The sequence below is a fragment of the Morone saxatilis genome, unplaced genomic scaffold (assembly GCF_004916995.1).
Source record: "Morone saxatilis isolate NCDOM2014 unplaced genomic scaffold, NCSU_SB_2.0 Contig10, whole genome shotgun sequence".
NCBI classification, from domain to species: domain Eukaryota; kingdom Metazoa; phylum Chordata; class Actinopteri; family Moronidae; genus Morone; species Morone saxatilis.
The window spans coordinates 15,217,514-15,234,816 of NW_023339652.1; the positions used below are offsets into that span (position 1 = coordinate 15,217,514).

Sequence of the window (17,303 nt, forward strand, 5' to 3'; positions counted from 1 at the left end):
CCGTGTAGGTTGACACTAACTTGTATGTATGAAAGAAGTATGTAAGAGGGCAAACTGCCCTGTCGCATTCGGTCGCAGAGAGGCAGAGCTGAGGAGAAGCTCAGCATTAAGAGACATTTACCTTCCGTTTGCTCCTTTGCGGCCCTGCTGCCATCTGTCAGTCTGAGCAGAGGGACGTGACGCCCCAACACAGGACTTCTTGCAGCATGAAACAACAACCCGTCCACAGTTGAGAACTGCTGTAAATTCTCTCCAATCACAGCTGCATCACTGTCCTCCTTACCACCTCCTTTGATGTGTTCCTCCATCTTCAGACCCCCATTACTTTTACCATCAGTGTCTCCCTCTTTGTTATCCTCCAGAGTCGGGTTACCCCCAACGATGTGACTGTCAAGACTTATGTTTCTCTTTTCTTCATCATTTCCACCACCATTGTCATTTTCTTCCCTGCTGCCAAACAGTGGGGACTCTGCTGTAGGTTTATCTCGACTGGCAGACAGTTGGAGACCTGGATCCCTTCGTCCAGATACAACTTCTTTGTTGTATCTCCCACCACCACTTTGATTTTTACTGACAGCTTTGATACCTTGTGTGTCATCGCTGACTTTCTTTACTTTTCTTGTTCTCTCTCCATCGCCATCACCAGAACCATGGACGTCCTCAGGCCAGCTAAAAATTCTAAAATAGGACTCAATTTTATCCCCACTGCCGGTCTCAGAGTATATTATCTTTCCTGCTAAAGTCTTACCTTCAGTTTCTCTCTCTTTCTCTTCCAGCGTGTCACAACCTGCTGTGCTATTGAGCCGTCTGACACTCTCATCTGGTTCACCATCCACTTTCCTCACTCTCGGATTCACAGTGTCGTGTACACTTTGTGTCTCTGCGGCTGTTTCACTCTCTTTCTTTCTACTTATTTCACTTCCCCCATCTGTAACATCGTATTTTTCACTATCCATCTTAATTCCTCTTGATTTACTTTTCTTCACAGTGTTATCCACCTTGAAGCTAACAGCTGAGTTTAGAATAGTAGAAAGGTCAGTCTTCACTGTAGTGACTCCATCAAACTCCTGATTGAGCCTGTTGCCATAAAAGCCAGAGCCTGATCCACTAGAGTCAAAGAATGATGAGTTCTTTTCCTCTTCACGTCTATCCGTCCCGCCATCCTCTTCATTGTCGAGAAGTGGCAAGATGTTCAGACCGTCTTGAATCCTACCATCAGTATTTGGGGTATTTCCCTCAACTGTGTATGTTTTTGATAAGTTGATGGTACTCAAGTCATTATCAGGCACGAGAGGAAGGGAGTATGCAGTGATTAAGCGATCTAGAGAACCCAAAGTGGTAGAGGTCTGAGGGTGTACTAAATCCATTTGTGCATGGACAATAGAGTGCTCTTCAGCAGTCTTGTCATTATGATGAAAGATAATGCCGCTCCTCTTATCTTCAGCAGAAGGACGGAAACTGTTGATGTATTCATTAAAAGGGTCAAGGGACTCAGACGTGACACTGAATAAATCTCCTTCAGCAGAGAATCCTCCTTGTGGGACTGAGACCGCAGGATTTGGAGGCTTGGCAGTCACTCCACGAGGAGCGTTAGGAGAGTTTGTTAAGCCAGAGGACTGATCAGTGGCTGAGTCCTTAACCTTGGAAGAGGGTGTATTTGCTGAAAGAAAAGCCAAAGTAAAGGTCTGACAGAAAACTTTTCCAGGACACCAGCACTGTGAAGTGTCCTTTCAAAATGTGCTTCTCATGCCAGGAAAGATGGAAGAAAAGGTCAGAATTGAACGTCCCAAATAAGGTATAGTTTGACTGAAGTTGAGAAATTCAGACACAAGGACAGTCTTGACTTAACAATGGTGGTTTCCTGGCATCATCATGCCCGAACCACATACAAAATGCAAGAAGAGAACCAAGAATTTCAAGTTATTTTTTGGTTTCCTGAATAAAGAGAATAAAGTGAAGACACACAGAGAAGGCGCCACTGTAGATGAAGTGAACCCTGCATTCTGTGAGAAGGACAGAAGGAAAAATACAACAACCACCAGAGTGCACCATTGAGCCACAGAAAAGAAGGCAGACCCAGAAGAGGAATCCCAAAAGTAGATGCTAATCACAGAGCTTGAGTGGACTCGAGTAGATTATACAGAGCCAGGAAAAGTACGACCTCACGTGGAGTCATAACTCAGCAAGCATCAGAGCATATTTAATTTCTGAACCAGTTCAGAGAGTGAGGCAGCCGCTGATTATCACTCTAATCATCATCGACGCCAGCTTATTCTTTTTCGACCATCATCATTACCACCACCACCAGCATTATCTACATCATGCCACTATACAACATGCCACCGAGATCGCAGAGCACAGCAGTGATTAGCCAACAGCAGTGGGCTATTAGAGGAGACAGGCAATCATCCGCCGCAATTAAGTCCAGCTGTCAACCCACCACATAAAAACATTTATTTATACCATGCTGCTGCCATGTAAAATCCCTCCCATTATAAATTCATAGATGCATTTAAAAGTAAAGGAAGTAAAAGTCACATCTTTAATGGTATATGATATATCTTTGTAGAGAGGGTGTTCATCTTACCATTAAACATGGGCTGGGTTGTGTGCATCAGCACCCTGAGCAGAGAGGAGGTGGTGAATGATTTGTAGACTGACTCAGCGAGTGTGTTGCTGGCGGTCGCTGCCCTCGCCGTTATCCAGAGGGGGGAGGGTGTGGAGGACACTAAGGTGATGGTTTCTGGTAGGGGTTTGTTTACAGGGGCATCACCATCGTCGGAGGACGGTGGTGAGAATTCATCCATTTCGTTACCTGTGGGACAGAACGCAAACAATGATAATATGGTGACACCTGTTGCCACATCTCAACATGACATGGCCAAACGGGATGTTACTTCATGTGATGTCACATGGCGACATGATGATCTGACGTGCCATGATGTAATTAATTAATGTAGGACGTCATGTGAAGTGATGTAATGAGACATCATGTCACATTTTTAAACAATCAACAAAAACAAGAAACACTAGTTAAATAGACATCTTAACATCTTTTCTGGCTGTCGAGACAAGGTTAGCAAACTTAAACATCAAAAGTGAACAACCATTCAACAGCCATCTGTTATGATTACCACTTAAGCAGCAGTAGCTGTTCATATTTTTTATTTGAAACATTTATTAAATGTATACATTTAAACAAGATTCAATTTAAAATCAAGCTATAAAAACAACACAACCTAAACATCAGTGTTAATCTGAGCAGAATCTGTGGCAAGCGTCCAGCAGAGGAAACATTTTCTGCTGGTACCTATTCAAATATTTATGAGCTTAAATTCCTCCTTGGCACTGCAGAAAGGCAGCAGCAGCACCAACCCAAGATGTTTTTGGTAAACAAGAGTGCCAAAAAAAAGAAAAAGCTCTTCAAATCAAATCTGACCTGACAACACAGCAGCAGCAGCAGCAGCAGCAGACACTGTTGAGGCAGAGGTGGGGGTTTCTAGTGGAGAGTTGTTGACTGTGTCTTCATAGAAGACATCTGTGACTTGGATGTCCTCCACAGGAGGGGTGTAGAGGTCCGACTGGGGAGAGGGGAGCTCAGTTTCATCAGCTTGGTCTGGTGGATCCCTTGACTGCAAGTAGAAAAGGCAGAGCACAAAAAAAGGTTTCTTGGATAAGGAAGAAACATGAACAAATTTTTGGATAACTAAAACAATTTGGTATTATATTGAATACATTTTCAATAAAGGATGAAGGAAATAAACCCATTGAGAAAAATAGGCAACGTGTTCAGTGAACTACCTGATGTGGAAGCACTGACAGCGAGGCCTCTTCTGTGATTTGTCGGCGGATCGTCGGCAGGGTAGTTGTCCGAGCAACTGGAAACAGGAAGCCTGGCTGCTCAGTTACATCAGTTACCCATATTGCCCCATTGCCGTCAAAACCTGCCTTATTGATCGGCTGGTGTGTTGGGACCTCCTGGTCCTCGTCAATCCAGTTCTGATTCACATAATCGGGTTCCTCCTTATTCCAAATCGGCTTCTTTTTCACATTCTGGTTGAGTCGCGTTTTCTGTAAAACGGCAGACTCGGAGGGAGTCTTTGGAGTCGAACGGGTGCTGGCCTGGACTGGGAAGTTCTGGTTTGTTTGGGTTTGGAGTCCGGGCTGGTTCTGTTGGTGCTTAGGTTGGTTCTGGTAAACTCTAGTCTGCTCCACTGGGATCTCCTCCACGGGGCTGTGGTCCTCTGGAGACAAATCCACCTGATTCTGGTTCTCTGGTTTCTCCCATCTGGCTTTAGATGAGACCTACCAAGAAAAAGAAAAAAGAAAAAAGAAAAAAAGAAAAGGGCACTACTGAATGGAGCTGTGTCAGAAGGTGCTTGGTTATATACCAGGTATATCATGAGGGACAGGCCATTGGGAACAAAAACACGTAAAGGGCTTTCATGCTGTCACCACTTCTTCCTTAAATTAGGTGAATATTAACCAAAGACAGAGTGGTGGTGCAGTTGTTTTGTTTACTTCTTCAACATTCAAATGAACTCATAATAAGACATAAAGTAATATCCATTAATGCAGTTTGGAAGAGCACAGGCTGTGCTGGTTCTCTCAGTAAACACAGCAGCATTATAGTGTTTCAGATTTCCCTCTTAAACATGCTGGAAAGTCCTTTATAACCTTTTGTGCTGCTCTCCAAACACTCAATGACAAGCCTCTACTGACATAATTACAATAATTTGCATAATAATCAGGTTCACTGATATGAGTGAAAACAGAGAAAACTCAAATTCAATTCCAACATGCGGAGTGGTATCAGGTCCTACCTCCTTGTTGCCTTCCAAGTCTTTTGTGACAGTGTCAGGATCTGAATCGCTTTCTACAGAGAGAGGAAAGAAGCAAAGACTGTCGACTGAAGCATTTCAAATATATGCTCTTACTTTGTAGGAGTATTTGTGTGTGTGTTTGTACCAGGGTCTTCTAATGGCATGTCCACTACAATCTGGTCGCTCCATCGTCCTCTGAGTCCGTTGGTGCAAACAGCGACCACCTGAACCACATAGCTGCTGTTAGCGAGCAGGCTGGGGATGATGGCACCCTGAAAAGTCACACAGTTTAAATGAGTGAATGATTTTGAATGTTATTTAACACTGTTGATGTGATGATGATGTGATGATGATGACCCTGGAATTGTTCATGTTTGGTCTGTTTGTTTCAGTGTATTTTGTCAAGTGTGCCTTCATGCTACAGCCACTTGGATCTCTATCTATTTCTCCAATTGCTCATTCTCATTTGCAGCACTTGGTGTCAAGGTCAGTGGTGGGGGGTTGTCCTGTGCAGTCAGCTTATCATAGGTGGTGGTTTATTGGTCATTGAGACAATAAAAATACTAAAGATAAGCATCATCAATTAGCTGAACTACTTTGTAATCTTTCCATGTGCCGCCTGGTGACTGCAGAAGTACCCCCGGGATACAAATACCCCTGGGTGAAATCACAGATTTGCTGGGAAATGAGTCATAAATGAACACTGCTAACCATGTTGTATTTGACATTTACAGAATATAACTTCAAGTTGCACATACACCAATAATTATTACATAAAAGCTACCTCATGCTCTATAGCTTTATACTATGAACTTGAGTACATCTCTATATAATAATAGAGACTATAATCTAGTCATAATTGCATTACCACAGTGTGTTTGTGTAGTATGTTAAACTCTTGCAAACACAAAATGTAAAGTAAAGCAATGTATGATGTACTGTAAAGCAAACATTTAATATAGATAATATTGGTTGTAGTTTAGCTCAGCCCTCCTAATTTATCAATATAAAGAACCTTTAAAAAATAAAAAACACAGACAAAACAAATAATGCACTTCCAAACATACTGGAAGGTCTGCAAGCAAAAGGTGGGGATTACATTTTCTAACGGCCCGTCACTTGTGTCGCAGTACGTTGGTCTGAATATTGATGACTCATCTACACACATACACACACAGACGCACGCAGATATACATGTAAATGCACATACACACATATTGCTGGTCACTTTAAGGGATGCTCGATGACCCGTTGAGAGGCCAAGATTGATCATGACCATCGATCAATCAATCACTTTGATCAATCCCGATCCCAACAGCAGTAGCAGTATGAGTGTGACGGATAGAGTGAGAGCGGAGGGATGACTGACAAATGATGTTCTAATATTTGCTGCAGGAGAAAAGGGAATGGCTGTAATTTCTACCTATTATCTATTTATCAGATGTACCTGTGTGGCCTGTAGATAATGGTGCAAATACATTACATGCAGTCAAAGCTGAGCTGTTTGGTTTTCTCTGTATTGTGAAGAGATGTGAAGAGATTCTTTCGTACCACGTCCTGGTCCCCGTCTGTTCTGTATTCCTGCTTGCTCTGGTCTCTGCCCTGCAGCCTCTGGTAGGTGACCGTGTACCAGTCGATGGTGGTGTCGTAAACCACGCGGGGACGCTCCCACATCACCATGATGGTCGTGTCGTTCTGGGCATCGGCCTGAACGTTCTCTGGCTCCGAGCTGCAGACTAGAGATGGCAGAAAGAGAGAAAAAAAGAGGGCAAGATTGGTAAGAACATTTAAATATTGATTAGTGTGGATGTGGCAGAAAACTCAATAGGAAGCCTTAAAGAAAGAGATGAAGAAACACTGAAGGTACAACTGGACATCTAAACATGAACAGCACAGAAACGCTGCGACATCCCACATTAAGTTGAGCTGCTGAAGGTGACTTGACGTTAATCGACTCCACTGGAAATGGAAGAAAACAGAAATACATTTTAAAGAGCCCAGCTCAGGAGGTGAGCGTGGCAATGAGTGGGAGGTGTGTGTGTGTGTGTGTGTGTGTATGGCTGCATGAATTTGTTACAGGCAAAAAGACCCTTTTCTGAATTTCTGAACACTTTATTTCAATTTCAAAAAGAGCTGCAAAAATAAATTGCCTGCGCTGAGAGGAGCAGGGGCACTAAACTACAAAGTCGAGCTCCCTGGCAACCCAAAAGACCCACTTTACTTGAGGGTCGACATTATGAAGATGGAGAGCGTTGTGAATTATATCTTTTGATGATCACGACGAGGCTGACCTTGGAGGACAGCGTTACAGCTAGAAAGGAAGCAGAGGACGGGCAATATTTTCAGTTATAGAGAAAAATAAGATTAATAATGTATTATTTATATTGATCCCTGAGGAGGGGTTTAATATCCTTCACCATGCTGCCAAAAATTTGGTATAAATTAGATAAGTGAATAGATTTAGAGCTCCGGAGAAGTGGAGACTCTGGGTTGAAGTCTTTAAAGCCTAATAAGGAAGACTTCTTCATAGTACCCAAGCATAACAAACTGTATCTGCAGGGAGTTAATAGCAACTGTTGATCAATACCAGTTTCTCAGTTGATATTTGGCTGCTGAGATTTCTGCCGTTAAAATTAAAAGCCACATGACTAGCTCCAAAGACTAAAAAATACAATAAATTAAGCTCAGTGTAATGTAAATTGAATAAAAATAATTCTGTAAAATCATCTTAATTTGAACCAAAAACTGTAAACAGAAAAAGCAACACTGTAAATCAAAGAAGAAACTTGGAAACAAAGCTGCAGTCGTGTAGCACAGTTATCAGTTCTCCACCTAGCAAGCTGCTGGATGGCCTGTGGGCACTGAGCCCCCACCCGTGTCAAAACAGGCTCAGCAGCACAGAGAACGAGAAGAGTGAAACAGAAACAAAACTGAGAACTAAGAGCAGAGGTGGAAAAGACACAAGAAGGCACTACAAAAAAAAACAAAAAACAATTAATTGATTTTCTAATTATTTCAAAATAATGGTCATTTTTCTGTCCATCTTGTTTTGTGTTCATGCTTTAGAAATACCATTCACATTTTTTCCTCTTTTTTTTTTCCTGAGCTTTATTTGACTCCATAAAACAGCATCCAATAGAAAAAAACATGGGGAATTTTAACAGGTTACAGTGGTTGAAGAGGGCAGCTCTTGGGGTTAGGGCTGAGGGGGAAAAGGGTTGAATTGTGCAACAATTGTTGCTGATTACCAGACAACAGTGGAAGTATCTAGATACCATTTTGACACACGTTGGTTTAACTTGCAGTATTGCAGTGTAATGGGAAGTATGTAGTTATGTTTACCACTTCACATAATCATGGAGATTTGGGTGTTAGACCTACATTTGGCTCAGTTAGCTGAGGTGTGTAAAAAGTCTAAAAGTCTAAATAATACATACTGAAACAAACATGTGGTAAACTTTTTGTTTGTGTGTTTGATGACGTACTGGGTGTGAGCACGTCCTCCACTCCGGTGTACGAGGCGAACACCTGACCCATGAACTGCTGCTGCTGCTCCCTGAAGTTGTTCTGCAGGTAATCCGTCAGCATCACATACCCAGCCTGCTCCATCGTCATCACGTCGCAAAACACCTCCAACTGGGTACACAGAGACAGAAAGACAGAGGATGGGCGAACAGAAAGAAGACAGGAACTGAAACAAAGAAAATAAACATGTGTCTGTTGCATCTTCCCTGTGTCTATGCAGTTGCCAAAATAAAGCCAACACTGATGCTTGTGAGTGTGTGTTTGTTTAAGAGGTTTGTGCTGGTGCCAGGCGGAGGCAGGGAGACAGCGCTACTCTATTTTTGGTTCGCTACAATGTGCCCATGTCATGCCTTGCCACCCCCGTTTCAATCATGCAAACAGACAAACAGACACACACACACACACACACACACACACCTACACACAGACACACACAAATGTGCATATGTAATATACACACAACCACTTTCATGACCTCATTCACTCTCCATTAGTCTGCTACATAATTGATAATTACTACAGAGATGATTTCATCCAAAGTCGCCGCTCCTCAGAGTTCCTTAAAGGTCTTCAGCCTGGGATCAAGCATCAATATTGTGAAGCATTATGACTCCATACGCCTAATATTGAACTGAGTATCAGCCTTTCATCGGACACAATGATATTATTTTAATAGTTAGAGTCACTGTCATTGATTTCAAAAGAAATGAATCAATCAATTCCTTATGAATGAAAGAAATTGGCATTGGACACCTGTGTGTGTGTGTGTGTCTGTGTGTGTGTGTGTGTGATAAAACCTACTGACCTGTGTTTCTGATATAGCTACAGTGTGTTTAAAGATGATCCATTCCACCGTCTCAGAGCAGGGAGGTGCAGTTAGTGAGCCATTGTAGATGTAATATTTATCTGTGTTATTTGGAAGCAAGGACCGCAAGGTGAAGGCTTCCATCGATCCGCTCTTACCTGGAAAATAAAAAGTCAGTAAACAAAATGTTACAAACAAGTAATAACTGTTTTGTCTCAAGATATAGGACCACCACCTGGGAACAGGCATTTTAAAAATGTCAGACTGTATGTTAAAGGTCCAGTTTGTATCATTTAGAAGGATCTGTTGTGGATCCATTTTTACCCAGTGATGAGAGAGAGGTAGCACTGTATGTAGAAGAGACCTACCAAACCTGCTGACAGTGTTGACGGCTTCTATAACAGGACTGAAGTTCTCGTTGTCTTCCAGGCTGATCTGTGGAAAAGAACATGAGCTTCTATTGTGGAGCAGGCAGACAAATATACACTTTTATTTTAATCACAGACTGATCTCAAACTCAACTGGCTGACCCACCTCAAAGAGCACCGCCAAGGCAGCGGTCCTCCCTCCTTCCCTAATAGCCTCGTCCAGACTTTGGAAGTCATCTGGATCGTAACAGTAGATCTGCATCTGAACGAGAGCGAGAAGCAGGTAGGTGAGCTGAACTCTGGGAGACAAATGTGTGAACGATAAAAGTGTTGATGGATAGGCGACAGATGTTGTGTATTTCTGTACCTCCAGAGGGTATTTCATCCCATTCAGGCTGTGTTCAGACCCATCTGAGGTCACGTTGCAGCGCCCCCAGTGGAAGTTGATTCTACCAACACGGAACCTGGAGCTCAGCCCTCCTCCACTCACAAAGAACTCCCCTTCCACAGTGATGGCCACTAAAACACACACATGCACACACACCAGTTTAACCTTTATGGTGACCCCCCCAGTTGTTACAGAGAAAAAAACAATCCCCTTTATTGGTGACTGCCAGAGTCAAGCTTTTCCTACAACAGGTTTAATCAGGGGGATGTTTGAGGGCTGTGGTTGATTGCCACATCTTTCAGTCCCCCAGCAGTCAGCGGTGGTGGTTGCCACTTGGCCACCAGGCTCCAAAGCTTTTTCCAAATTTGCCTCTAAGCAACTGGCAAGATGGGGGGAAGCAGTAACTCAAAACACATATGTGGATCTGTTGTGCATCTATTCATGCGTTAAATGTGGATATTCTGGTCTGTTAGCAATGTTTTCTGGCAGTCAACATTTGTTATTTGTAATTACAGTGATAATTAACGTGAACAATACTTGAACCTGCATTAATTGACTTTTTTGGCCAGTTGGGAGCAACCAAAAGAGAACATTTACATATAATTACCATATAAACAATAGCAATATATATCGCCAATATACACTTCATTAATAGCATGAGTGTGTTGGAGTATGCAACATGTCGCCAGTCACAATCTACAACAATCCACAGGCAGTTCATGATGACTCAGCAACAATACCATATGAGAAAACAGTCACATTATCAGCTGAAGAGTGACAGGAAAGGGGAGGAGCCAGAGAGGAGATGACACGCAGCAAAGGGCCACAGGTCGGACCTTAACCTCAGGCTGCTGCAGCAAGGACCCAGCCCCGCCCCACCTCGTCATGATTTGGCTATATGGCCCAGTCCTAGGGTCTTATATCATGACCTTTTTGTTGCCTTATGCAGGCAAACTTAGCAAAAGGTCTTTTATTTACACATCCAGCAGCTACAGAGCAACATTAGCTGTGATTTAGAAATTCTGGCCACCTGACTGATGTAGGGCTGGTATTCAGCTATTCATTTAGCTCTGCTTTTAAAGTCCACCTGCTGCTGAGGGAAATATTTGGCTCTTATCAGCCAAGCGCTCCACCATGTCCACCAGCTGATTGCTAACTCTGTCTGCAATTTAATGCCGGGCAGATGTAAATTGTGTGATGCTTGCTCTCATATTACAGCAGACCCTGTTCACCTTACTTTGTTGAAGGACTTTGTTGATTCACAACAGGATATAACATTCACTTTAGTGAGACTGTGCAGGCCATATATTTCTCTGATAATATCATGACAGCTATGCAATATCTGTTTTAATATGCAATTTCCTCTTTGACTTCACATAGAAAAAAAGATTAATTTTAGAACCATTAACGTATAGGGGGTGCACACACACACACACAGCCCAGGCTGTATTGGAAAGATGGTGACGATAACTCAGACAGTTTTCAGTTGTTTATCAGGCCAAACATCACTCCACACGCTGCCTCTCCTCTCACTGTCTCCTCACAATGTCTCTCCACTGCTCTATCTCTCTCTACATAAATTTTTTGCTCTTTTGTTGCCTCTTTTCTGTTGCTCGGCTTCATCTCTGCCTCTCGACATCGATCATCCTTCCTTCTCCACATGATCTCTCTGTACTGCTGTCCCTCCAGTTGCCTCTCTCTCAATTACTTGGTCCATCTCTCTCTCACTGTGACTCTTTCTCCTTTAAATCCTTGCTGCTTCTTTCTCTCATTAACCTTGTGAATGATTTTCTTTCTATATCTGGAAAAGTTAAGCTCCTTTCCACATCTAGGGATTAAGATGTCATGTTTTACAGCACCAGAATAATGTCAAAAGCATTTCCATAGATTGAATCTACTGTGGACTGTATCTTCCTCTTCTAGTTGCTGCTTCTAGTTGGATTTTATGCAGTATGACATTGCAGACATGGCTTCCACAATGTTTTGATCATGGCCAAATTAAGCTTGAAATTCCAGTGGATTATTTGATCTACTTCTCAAAGAAGAAAACCAGGTTCTGCAGGAGATGTACAGTAGATAGTAGTAATAACAGTGCAGGAACATCAACCTACCAGTCTTCCCGTTGTTGTGGATGGTGCTGGACTCCGCCGTCAGTTGGTCCCAGCCTTCGAGTTGCAGATTCTGGTACTGCAGCCTGACCTGGGTGAACATCTCATCGATGTCCACAGGAGACTGCCTGGCACTGTTACAGGATGGGTACTTTTTACCCCAGTTGCGCTGGTTTAGGGTACCTATATGTGAGAGAGAGAGAGTGGCAGACAAAATAAATTAATAAATGTTTCTTGTTCATCTGTTGTCAGCAGAAGATCTGGAAGCTCAGCTGCGCTCTGCTGTTAAAACAGCGCCCTCTTGCGGTTTTGTGCTTAAAAGCGGTCGAGCAGGTTCCCCACTCAATGCAAAATTTTAAAAAAGGTCCAGTGTGGAACATTTAGGAGGATCTATCAGCAGAAATATCACAAGTAAATGCCACTACATCCTCCACACTGGCCCTTTAAATGCAGTCATGGTGTATGGATGTTGAAATGCTACACATGGCGCCTTTAATATACCTGTACAATACATCTAAAAGTGTGTATTTCTGTTTACAGACAGTATGGTAACTGTGAAATGAGTACAGCTCTAACGAGGGCGGGTTGTCAAAATGTAGGTGAAACATTACTGGTTGGCCTCAGGTCTCACTTTATCCTTGCACTCACGCATTATTAATGCATGAGTGCATGCCTTGAATTTTCAGAATTGTTTTTATTTTTTCAGGGGGGACTGCACAGCATGAATTCTGTTTATACTTATTGATGAGGAGTGTGTTGGTGTGTATTTGTGTGTTTTAACAAGGGTTTTCCCATGAATTATGTAAAAGAATATGAACGACATCAGGACGGCCAAATTTGCAGCCAAACATGCAACACAAAATCCCCAATCAGAACAGCATAGGTGGAAAAGCAAAAGGAACATCCTTCTGTTTCAGTGCTCATAAGATTTTTTATTTATGAGCTCATGTCTGAATTTAAAATTTAGTCATGACTGCATGTCACACTATCTGCATTTACATCTGCTGACATGATATGTGTAATATTAAATATTCCTTTTTTTGGGGGGGGGGCATATATAAATATATATAGTGTGTGTGTGTGTGTAAAATATTTGCTTCACGTGGTCCATCAGTAACCTGTGGTACTGCTATATACTTATATAATACACATATATATGTGTGCAAGCACGAGCAGCTTGTTGTCTTTGCATGAGTGGATGTGTTAATTTACGGTACATGCATTCATCCGCTCTTAACATTCAGTCATGTCCTCCAGGCACAGTCAGGGAAGTCTCAGCATCCCAACTGCATTTATTATGCTGACTAATATTTCTGAGATAAAAACAAAGTAGAGAACACTGAAAAACTGACAAATAATGTAATGTATGACAACAACACAAAGAGATCAAAAACATATTACTGTCATGAAGATTAGGATATAGCACGCATCAGTAGATCATCTAAGAAATTTGGTTGAGATTACAGGGTGAAAAAAGGAAAAACATTATATTATAATAAAAAAATTCTATTAGTCACACTGTATGCGGACCAAAGACTTACTGGATAATGGGAATGCGTCATTAGATGCTTCTTATGCAGTGCTTTGTCACTGGTGTGTGTGAGTGTGTTTTACAGTACACAGTGAAGACAATGGGTCTAATGAGGTCAGAGCAGATGGTTTAACTGTAACTGGTCACACATGACTTAACAGGTATTGGCTTTACATTCCTTGTTGGGTGGGAGTGTGTGTGTGTGTGTGTGTGTGTGTGTGAGTGAGTGAGTGAGTGAGTGAGTGAGTGAGTGAGTGAGTGAGAGAGAGAAGGAGAGAAAAATCTTGGCTGTACTGCTGCCTGATTTGTCAGTTACAGGTGAACTTGCGGAAACAGACTGAAGATTTTGGTGACAATGTCTACTAAACCCACTGGTTCAGCAACAGCCAGCAGTATTTTATTTACAGGAGTTGTTTACTAGTCACATGTCTACAAGTAACAATTGTTTAATTTCCTCCTGTAATACTGTGGCTTCTGGACACTGTTGGAGTGATGTGTGTTTGGCTGTTTGTGTGATGTGAGAATGAACAAGACACAATAGTCCAAAATGTGCACATATACAGTAAGACTCCAGTAGGATTGTGGAGATTATTTTTCTTAGCAACCCAACAAACAGCAAACAGAAAGGTGACATAACAGCCACTAAATTGCACTTCAGAGTTACATTAGAACAACAGTAGTCTAGTATCATATCCTGCACACAAACAACAGATCACAAACAGACAAGAGAGACTAAATGAAAAAGGAGCTACCTGTGTTTTCTGTGAAGACATGTCACATTTTAACAGTGACATGTACACAGTGGACTTGCCATGTTTACTGCAGGCTCCTGCCAATAACAGTGTGTTCGAGTCAGCCAAAGAGAGCACACCTTCTGGGTGTCAATCATGTCGACTTATAAGTTGCACAGACCATAACATGTTTCCCACACACACTTTCTTACAGAGAGTTAGACGGATTGATGCCTTTCTCGTGTCGCCTGCACATCGAGGGTTTAGGCGCAGATTCAGTGGTCTGGAACCAGACACAGCTAGCATGGCTCATTCAAATGTAAAAACACACAAAAAGGGTTGTGGTTGGACGGGGACCTGCATTCACGCTGCTGTAACTTTCTGATGGCCTGGCGCAATGACTTTTGACTGGTTTACACACAAGATAAAGCTGATTTTTAACATTGTATTGACACTGATTGAAGGTAAATGTTATAATTAGAGGTCAAAACAGAATTATTGTCATGTTTGATCGTTCTAAATTGGGTTTTGTTTTCTGCCAGTTTAGGGAAGCCGTTGATCACAGTGTGTATTATTGCACGTCTCGTCAGTTCCACATTTCCATCGTGACCTATATTTTGCATGAAAGTGCGAGTAGTGTACTCATGCATCTGTGGGCTGGGGAAATGACAGGGGGTTGTCGGCGTGTCAATGACCACATCTGGCCTCTGCAGCCGCATCAGTCAGCATCATCACACACACACACACACACACCAAGTTACTCTTCTGACATAACGCTACCATGGCAACAAGTAGCTGACAGGTTGGAAAAAGGAATGACAAAAATCCCCCGAAGCTAGACTTTCCTGTCTTCATTTAAATCCATAAAACACACACGCACGCACACCCACTCGCATTGAGTCAAGGAGTAAAATTTGGATGATTAAATATGGAAATTACATTTCATATCTCTGAGTTCCACTTGCTTTTTCTTAGTAGTCCCAGAATAAAGTCTGCTGATGCTGCCAGTGTACCTACTGCTGTCGAATACAAACGGGAGACTTTTAAAGCAGAGAGTCTGCAGTTTTGAGAAAAAATTATAAGCAGTATAATACTATTTTTTTTCTCCTTGTTTTCCGCTTTCTCCCCCTCTCTCTCGCTCTATTAACAGAATAGATAATAGGCCTATCACACACAATAAAATACAAATTTTAAGTTCTGTAGGAAGAATAGAAAGATATTTACTCATGTTCAACCATGTGGGATTTATGCTCATTTATGCTTAAAGTGTTCAAGATGGAAATAACCCAATTTGACATGATTTGCTTTAAAATGTAGATTTCATTCAGTTTGATCTATGAACTAAATCTGTAACACTGCAAAAGACGAGGGGGGAAAAAAGAGTAAAGATGTCTGGAAACTTAGTGAAGAAACTTTGTGCTCGGCAGCAGCTCAAAGAGCAGTCAGCTGTGTAAAGTGGTCACGGCAGAAACCATTTACACCTGATGCGGCTGCTGCTCTTTTTACCCACGACAGCCAGATCATTTCAGCTCACCCCTCACTCTCGAGGGAGGAGAGGTGAGACGGGAGAGGAGCGAAGATGACAAAGAGGAGAAAGGAGATGCAGCAGCAGAGGACACAAAGGTAGGAGTGCAAAGAGGAGCAGAGGAGGCGATAAAGAACACACTGAAGAGAAGAATGGGTGGAGGGGACAAGAGGGAAGGACAGAAGAAGACAGAACCGAAAGGACACGGAGGGAGGAGAGTGAAAGTGTTTTCTGTCAGATACACTACACAGATGTGTGTTTCATGCAGATATACAAGAAGTGCACAAAGACACAGATGTGTGTGTACTGTCTGTCTCTCTCTTGCCGCCTACGCTCACACCAATTAAGCTCCTTTGGACTGCACAAACAAACACACACACACACACACAGAGCTGATTTCACCCTCTGTGGAAAGGTTCTGCACTGCTGAGCGAGCTAACTGTTCAGAAATCATGCAGGATTATTAAATTGAATAATGTAGGGCTTGACTTTTGGGGGGGACTGTCTGCTCCTGTTTTCATCACTGCTGGCAAAAATAGCTGAATATGTATCAAATATTAAAAGCAAAAAACGGCTGCTGGTTCAATTTAACCCACAGCGGTGCTTCTGAATCTGCATCATTGCCTGGCTGGCACAATAAACCACACATAAATCCTCACGCATCCAGGACCCCAGTCTAGATCCTGAAAGGTTTGAGATGTAGCATTTTGTGGATTTAGATGCATTAGTTTAGAACTAGTGAGTATTTGCATTGTCCATTAATATGTTTATCATATTATATTTATATTATTCAGATTAGCATGTGAAATTAAAGAAAAGTCGAATCTACAGTCCAAAACCCAAAGACGTTCAATTTATAATGACATTAAAAAAAGGCCACATTCAAGTTGCTGGAACCGATGACAAATCACAAATCAATGAACTGACACTATTTAATTACTGTAAACACAAATAAGGCAGCCTCTATAATAGACCTATTAGCGAGCTGAATTGAACAGTGAGCTTTGCTTTAATTCGGTGAGGTCTTCGTTTGGGACTACGCAGTCTCTGGTCAAGCACTGAACAAATCTTCCAAATTAATTTTTTAAATTCACAATGTCTTGCGATTCAGTACACTCAGAAGAAGTGCCGTGCCCATCACTACGCCTTGCATGTCGTATTGGACCCTTAAAAGTTCCCTGAACGGATCGGTAGGAGAAATGCTTTACGGCACAAAACAGGAAGAAGTTTCTGATGATTGCAGATGATAGAAAGAACATCTAGAATGTTTTGGACAAAAAAACAAATCTCCCTATTCTCTGAAATCTCTATATTGCTATTAGAGAGCAATTGTGCTGTCTTAGCAGGCTTCAATCAGTTTCTCAGTTTGCTTCTTCGAGTAGAACACAGCAGAAGCCTGAACAGAAAAATAAGAATTTCTCCTTTGTGTGAGAGGAGACTTCAGTCATTTTTATTCTGCAAGAATCAATGTCTATGAATGCATTCACACACACACACAC

The 17,303-nt window shown here is 42.1% G+C and overlaps 1 protein-coding gene across 1 annotated transcript in view; it reads right to left on the reverse strand.

Annotated features, from left to right (window-relative positions):
- The window catches only part of ptprz1b (protein tyrosine phosphatase receptor type Z1b), a 52,993-nt gene that overhangs the window by 8,515 nt on the left and 27,175 nt on the right, over positions 1–17,303 (reverse strand). The window contains exons 3-14 of the mRNA XM_035679899.1: positions 12,021–12,200; positions 9,889–10,040; positions 9,688–9,783; positions 9,522–9,588; positions 9,154–9,311; positions 8,309–8,459; positions 6,375–6,559; positions 4,969–5,095; positions 4,824–4,876; positions 3,802–4,305; positions 3,440–3,632; positions 2,588–2,815 (exon numbers count right to left, since the gene is read on the reverse strand). Coding sequence (XP_035535792.1) covers positions 2,588–2,815; positions 3,440–3,632; positions 3,802–4,305; positions 4,824–4,876; positions 4,969–5,095; positions 6,375–6,559; positions 8,309–8,459; positions 9,154–9,311; positions 9,522–9,588; positions 9,688–9,783; positions 9,889–10,040; positions 12,021–12,200 — 2,094 coding nt within the window. The remainder of the gene's footprint in view (positions 1–2,587; positions 2,816–3,439; positions 3,633–3,801; positions 4,306–4,823; positions 4,877–4,968; positions 5,096–6,374; positions 6,560–8,308; positions 8,460–9,153; positions 9,312–9,521; positions 9,589–9,687; positions 9,784–9,888; positions 10,041–12,020; positions 12,201–17,303) is intronic.